The 9,179-nt window shown below is 36.8% G+C and overlaps 1 protein-coding gene across 1 annotated transcript; it reads right to left on the reverse strand.

Annotated features, from left to right (window-relative positions):
- Positions 1 to 5,117: 5,117 nt before the first annotated feature.
- Positions 5,118 to 8,552, reverse strand: LOC112287724 (long-chain-alcohol oxidase FAO4A). The gene is made up of 6 exons (XM_024531056.3): positions 8,436 to 8,552; positions 7,794 to 8,152; positions 6,485 to 7,655; positions 6,008 to 6,364; positions 5,611 to 5,859; positions 5,118 to 5,482 (listed from the first exon to the last, which is right to left on the reverse strand). Exons 2-6 carry the CDS (start codon positions 8,028 to 8,030, stop codon positions 5,169 to 5,171), a joined length of 2,328 nt encoding a protein of 775 aa, XP_024386824.1. The 5' UTR covers positions 8,031 to 8,152; positions 8,436 to 8,552; the 3' UTR covers positions 5,118 to 5,168.
- Positions 8,553 to 9,179: the final 627 nt, after the last annotated feature.

The raw sequence follows: 9,179 nt of genomic DNA on the forward strand, positions 1-9,179 counted from the left end.
TCGTGGCAAAGAAATAATAATTCAAACATATCTTTCTACTATAATAATTATTTAGATAATATAATTATAAAAAAATAACTAAAAATAAGTAAATTTGATAATATCTTATTAAAAAGCTTCTTTAAAGCTTCATAGATAATTTTTTATTTTTATACATGTGAATAGATGATTAATAGGTTGAATATTTGGTCAATAAATTAGCCATGTGTTGTACATATTGGTAACTTATATTACAAGCTAATTATGTAGCACACATATAAGAAACTTGTCTTGCAAGTAAAGATACGTCTTACAAATTGGACACTTGTCAAAGGTCCTATGGAATATTGTCATATAATTCTTAATTTGATAGTATATACAAATGTAAGAATGAAGCCTTCTTCACTATTGTCAATGCCTTTCAAGTCTTTAGTCTTGTGTCAAATCTTTCTAGTCTTCTTCACTTTAAAAATAGCTATTTTAGTTTAATATTATACTATCTTTGAGTGATTTTTTAATCTTTTTGAATTATATAAGTGTGATCTTTTGATTCTTTGAGATTTATATCCTTAAAAAAATGTGATTAAATATTAAATAATTTAAAGGCTTTTCTAACAAAATTTTAATTTATATATAAAGAACATTATATAATTTGTGTTACAATCAATAAATTTGGCATTTTATATTAATGTAATTATCTATTATTATTATATTCATTATAATTTTGATAAATTTCAATTCATATTAAGTGGAATGATATTGCACTTATTAATCATTTTTTCTATAAAGTATAATATGGGGTGAAAAAAATTGATGCACAATTTATTTAATCCTTAAATATTGAGTCAAGCAATTGATTTTATTACAAAGTATAATAATTAATTTTTGAATTTTAATCTAAAAGCAATACAAGTATGCCTTAACATGTTTACAATTCAATATCAATATCAATGTCTTCTCAAGACATATATTTAAAATAAAAGATATGCAAATTGGTATAATATGTTTTAAATCTCTCACTTAGCAAGGAAATATTTGATGTTATCAAGAAGGATAATGCTTATATTATGGAGAATCAAAGTGCATTCTTTAATATTATTTGAAGAAGTAACCTAATTACAAAATGAAGAGTATATCTCTCAAAAAAGATATTATATCAAAAAATAAGTTTACCTAGCTACAATAGTGTAAGTCCCACCAATGGATCTTAATTGGTGGATTGGTTAAAAGTATAGTATTGAGTCATTTAATGAAATAAATACTAAGGTTAGAAAGTCTTTTTGATTATTTACATATTTATTAGAATTTAGAAATATTTATAAGTATAAAAGTCTTATTAGAAAAAAAAAATAGAATCTTAGTAAGTCTTAGAGGCAATTATCTTAGTTGGTATAGTATTTTCACTCATTATTGAGTATTAATGATTAGTAATTGAGACCAATGTCTATATTGGCCTCATATCTATATGTATTACTTATAAAAATCCTATCAATGATTAGTTAATAGTTAAAAGAAGCGTAAAAAAGAACTTCATGTCTTTTAAATTATATATGTAGAAAATAGAATTTTTACTAGATTTAACATGATTTCATTACTATAAAAAATCACAAAGATAGAAAAATATAGCCTTATATGGATATAAATATTATAAGATTTTTTTTTAATTTTATTTAGAATTTTTTATGAATTTTTAGAGAAAATTTCAAGATCTTGGTAAAATTGAGATTTACTATCTTGAGAGCCATTATGAAGAAATGAAGCAATATTTGAAGATTATATACGGTTTTTGGGCTAATTGGATATTTTTGAATTCCATGGTGAAGTCAAAAATATAAAAAAAATATTTTTACTAGTAGAAAATAGGAGGACCATCAACTTATAGAGTCCTTGTAGGAACAGAGGTGTTTAATTTCCGTGTGGGTTGTAGCACCGTAGATATAGGTAGAAAGATAATTGACTAGTTTTATAAAGTATAATTGCTTGATTGCTCTTGTTTTGTATTGTTATTCTTTTATTCTTGTTTATTACTACTTCTACTTCACACCACCAATTATAAGCAACTCTTAATTCAGGCCATCTTATAATTTTAGGTGAGAGAGAAATTTACCCTTACAAATAGAAATAGTGAAGTTGAAATCTTATATAATATTTAGTGAAGGTCCTATTCTCTCCTTAAAATCTTTATGTTGTCTTACAATAGATATTTGTTTAGAATCTAAAAATCACAAAGTCTTTTATTTCTTAGATTTAGTTGTCTTAACTTAATTTTTACATGAAGACTTTATTAAATGACAAAGAATATTCTTAATAAAGAAAATCAATCTTGTACATGTAAAAATCATAGATGATTGTTCTGTCTTTTGGAGATGTTACTTATGAAATTATTCCTATAGATATAGCAACAAATGGTTATAATAGCTTAGTGATATTTAATATTATTAGGGATTTTTTAATCTAATTATTTCAGATTTAATGTCACTAAAAAAATATTTTCTTTGGATAGATTGAATTTCTAGTAATTTTGGTTTTTTCTAAAATATAACCATGGATTTTATTAATTAATTAGAAATTCATAAGTCTAATATAACCAAATCCTTGTTTGTAGATAGAAGAGCTTTTATGCATGCTACAAAAGAAGAGTCATCTTTAATTGTTTATGCCATATCCATTGCTAATGATATTCTTTATATACAAAAGCTTTATATAAAGCATATAATTTTATCAAAAAAATTAAAATTTAACAATGAATACAAATAATATTTGATAAAGTAAAATATTTTAATTCTAATTTCATTAATTTTAAACATATATATAATAAATTAAATCCATTTTATGGATAATATTATAATTGTATTTTTAAAAATAATTAAAATAAAAAATTATAAATATAATTTTTAATTTTTTAATTTTTTAATTTTTTTCAAATTTTGTTTTAAATACTAGCATAAATATTCAATTTTAATCCAAATAAATTGTTGAAATTTTCTAATCAACAATTTAAGTAAAAAAAATTTAAGATTTAAATTTCAATATCATATTCAAATCCATTTTTATTCTTGTATGGAATATTTTAATTTTAATTTACTTGTATGTTGGTAATTTTTTTAAGTCATTGTGGTAGTAAGCAATATCAAGGCTTATATTAACATCAATAATAATCATGAACAATGAATATCAATGCTTGTGTCAATGGTAGGTAACAACATCAATTCTTACATCAAACATAAATCACAATTAGCACATATTTCAATAGCAATCATTAGTGTCAACAATGTTTGTTCAAATCATAAAATATTTTTTTGCTGTGAAATTGATTTGCAAACACACAAACACTACTGTGTTTAATGTACATACATATAATTAATAAATAACTTATGTACATGTATATATTAGCATTATTCAATAAAATCTACAAAAACATTTTTCAATTCAAAAAACAAAAAAGAATCATAATTTACATTTTGATGGCTTGAAGTTGTAAAAGCCCTAATGCATGAGACATTACTATGTTAATACAAGCAAACATCTCAAAATACACAAAACACATATTATAGAATATTCTTGCAATATCTAGATTAATCTTGTTAATCTCCAAATGATCCAAAACCACACATAGAGATAAGTTCACAATTCTAGCAATCACCAACACCTTCCTTTCAAATGCAATTTCTGTTATAATTTTGTCAACATCATGTTTATCTTTTGCACTTCTTTCATCCTTTGCTACAAGTTCACTTTTTTTCTCTTTTTTTTTTGGGGGGGGGGGATTTTTGTTTTTATTTTCTCTGGAATTTTTATTACCTCCTCCAAGTTTTTCAAATTTTCAACATTGGAAACATATTTAGTATGAATAACAATCGAAGAACTGACGTGTCTTCAAAAATCTCACACCAATTTCGAAAATGAATGAAAAGACAACAGAAAGAGGCACAGAATACGAAAAGAGATTCAAAAATGGGAAGAAAAAGAAACAAAGGTAGGTGCAAAACCAACCAGAAAGAGGAGGTTATATTGTAACTTGCTGTGAGCCTGGACTATGTGTGGTGACCCTAATGCTCGGAGCTCCGTCAATCACACAATTGTACGTGGGGTTGAAATCTGGTAGGAGATGTCCTGCCACTGAGACGATGACACAATTCTGCCTGGATTTTGCTCTTTGAAAGGAGGCATTCAGTGGGTGCATGTTACACGAGGGGGTGACAGATGTAACATCCCAGCTGAGCCAGCTGATTGTGCTTACTGTGCTTTTTGAGCTTCAGAATTCTGTTAGCTAAGTACCCACTACTTGAATCTGGTTTGTTTTCATTTTCTTGGGTTCCTCAAGGTTTTATAGGGTTCAGTTTGGTATTGTCATTGTTTTAATAAGCATAGTTTTGCTGCATCTGGCTTTTATTTGTTGTGTGGAGGCGAGTTTTTGAGCTGCGCGAAGTGGTGAGTGTAGTCATGGGGCAACAAGCTAGCAAGGAGTCAGAGAATTCATCTGTAGTACAGTCGACTGCCAGGGCAGTGCAGGGTGCAACAGGAGTTGCGGCGGGTGCTGTGAAAGATACTGCAGGGTCCGTGAAGGAGGTGATTGGAGCAGTGGGGTCTGAAGACAGAGAAGCCATTAGGATACAAAAGAAGGAGAGTTGGGGTAGGGTTGAGGAAGGTGACACGCTCTGGGATTTGAGCGAGAAGTACCTCGGGGATGCAACTCAGTGGGAGGCGCTTCAAGCATCTTGTAGCCGAGAGCTTGGAACTGACCCTCTGTTGCTATTGCCTGGTAGCCATGTCACCGAAGCTTGCGTTGCCCGTGCCCGAGCCCGAATCGCTGCGAATCGGTAGCCATGTCTTAGGGTTTCAGAAATCAATTTTCTTGCAGTGGTAGGATTTATCTTTATCTGGAATGTCACTTTTACTCATTAGCATTTCAAGATAGGCATTGACGTGTTGTACAAAGTCTAAGCAGAAGTTTAGGTACCAAAGAATCTCATTACACTTTGTAATTTCCGGTGTAGGAACTGTACTTTGATGAAGAAAAAGCGTGAATTCTTCAACATGTTTCGATTATGTAGCTTTAGTTCCACTATGATACGTAGCGTGCAGATGATCGGAAGATTGGATCGCTACTATCAACCATTGGTTTGTGGTGATTGAACTCAATTGAAAGTAGATATGAAATTATTGTGATCTGGTAATAACTAGGTGAATTACAATTTGGCGGTTGATGATTTGTACTGAGAGTCGAGAGATTGCAGAACGGAGTGGGCGATGCAGTAAGCTACAGATTGAATGGTGACCATGGGGTTTACCCCAATTGCGCTCGGCAGGACACTTCCATCACTGACGTAAAGGCCCTCCACCTCCCAAGTTTCTCCTTCTCCATCAACGGCAGAACGTCGAGGATCGCTGCCCATCTTGCAACTTCCCATGTGGTGGCCAGAACCTATTATAATCTTGTTCTTCTTCACTCCTCTTGATCTTACTCTTTTAATATAAGCTTCTATGTCTCTAGAATTTGCTCCTGTAATCAAAACAACCCACATGTATGATGAGAGATATCCAAGTACGTGTGCACTATGGTTGAAGAATTATACGAAATCTTTGTGTGCATATGTGAACATGGTTTTGTCAGAATCAAAATGTGCGCACCTTTGACGCAGAAGCGCTCTCCGTCCTGCTGGTGAGTTCCTATCTCGGTGGCTCCCGCAGCTATGAGTACACGCAGTCCTTTCTCGATTCCTTCCAGAATTGTTTCTTCATCTACTGCATTTAGGGTGTAATCGATTTTCGGTTTGCCGTCAGCTTCCACGCTTACTTGGCCGTTACTTGTGTCTCGCGTGACGGCGCACAGTGTGACGGTGCGGGAAAAACGTCTCATCCTTTCTTTGAAATCAGCAGCTGCCACCAAAATAAATCATCTCAGAATTGGCAAATTTCTACATTGGGAAAAGATTGATTAACCCTTAAGACAGTGTGGATTTGCAACATTCTCTTGGCTGTGACATACTTGACCTAAAAATCTTCGATTCAGATGTATGTTGCTAACCAGATGTCCACGGTTGGAAAGAAGCGAAACTGCCTGGATGCGTCGACGGAACTTCCAGAAGCGCAACTGGAAAGCTCCCATTTTTTTTGTAGATAGGAGAATACGACGTCATTATAGCGCCCTCGTAGCAAGTACCAGGGAATCCAGATTCTTCAGGGAAATAACCCCACATGAACACCACTGGATGGAGATGTAGGCCTTTGCCAATGTTTGGGTTTCGAAGTCCGCTGTTGAGTAACAGGGGTGGGGTCATTAAAGAGCCTGACGCCACAACGACAGACTGCGCCTCGATGAAGATCCTCTTCTTGCTGCTTCCAACTACAGCCATCACTCCCCGTGCTTTGTAATGTTTTCTCCCTACAACATTCAAACACGCCAGTGGTCATTCTTTACTGAAATTTTCAACATGCTTTCCATGTAGGTTACAATGTAGCTAGTTCTGGGTGTAAGGAGAGGTGAGTATTTTATGAACTGTACCTGAGTGGTTTTTTGAGAAGAGGATTCTCTGCGCCTCGCATTCCGACAATAGTACAGCATTTTTTGATTCAGCAGCGTCTTTAAGCCAGGTAGATGTAGTGGAACCCTTCTGGCCACTTGGGCAACCGTATGTGCACCACCCGCAATCGTGATCTACTGGAGCATTCCTCGCGAGCGTACCTACCTCAGCGCTCAGCTTCTCGCACCCTGCTCGGAGGACAGAGTTTTGCAGATTCTCGCGGGCGATGTTGGGTTGCACGTTCAGACGATGCCAGATCTTCTTCATGGCAAGCTTGTATCGGGTGGAGGTGAACAACTCCAGACCAGAAATTTGCTTCCATTCCTGCAGAACGTGGGAAGGCGTCTCGAAACACGCAGACCAGTTGATGGCCGTTCCCCCGCCCACAGTGGCGCCAGCCACGAGGTTCACTCCGCCATCATCAGTTGCGAGCGAGCCTAGCTTCTCAAACATGGCCATCTGCGAGGGCCCTTCTAGAGTGGTGAGATCCTCCGTTCTGAAATACTTCCCTTTCTCAAGGATCACTACTTGGTATCCCGCCTTCGCAAGCACGCTCGCTATCACGCCACCCCCGCACCCAGATCCCACCACAACCACGTCGCAGCTAATCCCCAAATCTCCCCCTGCAGCAGAATTATTTCTATTTCTGTTACCTGATGCCAGTTTCTTTAATGGAATGTCGTCGTTTAGTACTTTGACGCCCGCCCGACTCAGAACCTTCTCAAGCTTATCCCCAGCTGCTTGTGTCGCAATCACCATGTCTTGAAGAGGGTTTGATCTGACACCGTCGTTACTCGAACATTTCCTGCTGCGGATGACCTGCGGATCAGCGCCGCAGTAGCCGATGGCCTTCCAATTGCGGTTGAATCCGCCGTTCTCAATTTTGGTGTAGACTGCCCACATGGTGATCATCTTGAATAGCTTGTACACAGCTCGAAAGGCCCCGAGTGTACTCAGCGACCATCCGCGTAGGATGTCTTCTTGTTTATCAGTCGAAAGATATGCAAAACTCTGAAAGAATGGGAATTGCGTGGTCAGGCTGGCACGCCCTCCCAGGATCAGAGTTCCTATCCGTGTCGACAGTAGCCACAGGAACACTCTGATTGCCATCAGCAGCTGCGGCTTCAAGAGCACATGCAGCAGACCTGCAATCTGCTCCGATTCCAATTTCGCACACATGAGCGCAAAATATCTGGTGCAGCCACTTTGAATCCCACCGAAAATATGTCATCAAATGAGAAATCATGAAGTTGCTTGATAGTTTAAGGGATGAGTTGAGACTCCACTTACATCCTCTGGAACTCCCATGTCTGAAGCTGAACAGGTATAGAACGACGCAATCTCCTGCTTTTCCTCGCATTCGGCAGGAGGACTGAGAGACGGCGAGAAAGCATCGCATATTGATATCAAAGTTCTCAGTTGCGCTTTCGTGAAGCTGTGCTGCGTCGGGGGATTCCAGGATTTCAGCAGCGGATGCCCTGGCGGAGACTGTCCTGCTCTGCAAAGGTCGTTCTCCGGTGCATCCATGTTAGCAACACTAGATCGACGTCCTCACGAGAAATACCTCTCTGTACTCAACTGTGTCCAAATCAGGCTCACCAGCGTCGAGTAGAAGACGTGAGACTCGTCCTCATCATCGAGTCCTCCCCCTTGATGTACACAAATAAATGTCAATACACTCAAACAGTAATTCAAGTAAGCGTCCGACTAGATTCAACACAGTCTAAAACGCAACTGTCAACTCTGCATCGAAATCCATCTCGAACAACTACATGTAAAGCCCCCTAACCCCCCCCCCCCCCCCGAGCAGTTTTCTTCGGTCCATATCCTGTGCAATCTAGTCACAGGAGTTCTAGCTTTCACGCAAAGTGATGACTCCTAGACCTGATGAACAACTAGGACACTGCAATCAGGTAATTAGTGATCACATACCAACCAAGTCATCTCCTTTTAGGGGTCTTTCTCAGAAAGCATGTGGTAGATCTCTTCAAAGCTGGGTGTATTGATTCAACCTGTGTACCCGATTCACACTCTCTCCAGTGGGAGGATCTCGGTGTAGCGTTGTAACACCTTTTACCGTGTCATCGTGCACTCTAGGCAACTGATCGCCAGTGTATCCTGGTCGCCGCAGATGGGTTCAAGCTTTCTGTGAGATAGGAACTGATCCAGCGCTGGGAAGTCAGCGACACTCCACCGATGTACAGTCACGTCTGACGCAAGGCGCGTGTTCAGATGGCACGGAAAATGCAGAGATACATGGCTACACACACCAAGTTGGATGGATTCTTAAGCTTTAGAACTGGGAGTGAGGTCCAAAACGATCCGCATTCTGGCCATTCTAGGACCCTGTTAGTCTAACAAAGAGCTGTGCGTTCCGGTCATTAGAAACAAGGACCAACTGTGCATTCCAGTCATTAGAAACTTACTATTGCGGGACTTTGTGGAACGGCCATGCAAGACTACAATGTTCCTTGTAACGAACGTTCTAATCTAATTGTGTTCTACAGTACTTTTATAACAATTATTTTGATTATTTTAATAAATAAATAACTAAACTAAATCATATTAGCAAAAACCTGTGTGATCATTGAAACATCCATCCATTTCCCTAATCATTTATTTATGCTTCTTTGTTCCCATGTTCACTCATTCTTATATTCTCCAAGTTCTTCATTT

This window comes from Physcomitrium patens, chromosome 10 (assembly GCF_059467195.1).
Source record: "Physcomitrium patens ecotype Gransden chromosome 10, ASM5946719v1, whole genome shotgun sequence".
In the NCBI taxonomy this organism is placed as follows: domain Eukaryota; kingdom Viridiplantae; phylum Streptophyta; class Bryopsida; order Funariales; family Funariaceae; genus Physcomitrium; species Physcomitrium patens.

Coding starts and splice junctions, on each gene's coding strand:
- LOC112287724 (XM_024531056.3), bottom strand. CDS start 8,030: ATGGATGCACCGGAGAACGACCTTTGCAGAGCAGGACAGTCTCCGCCA. Junction 5,860..6,007: donor TTTCCAACCGTGGACATCTG/GTTAGCAACATA, acceptor TTTTGGTGGCAG/CTGCTGATTTCAAAGAAAGG. Junction 5,483..5,610: donor AGAGCGCTTCTGCGTCAAAG/GTGCGCACATTT, acceptor TTTTGATTACAG/GAGCAAATTCTAGAGACATA.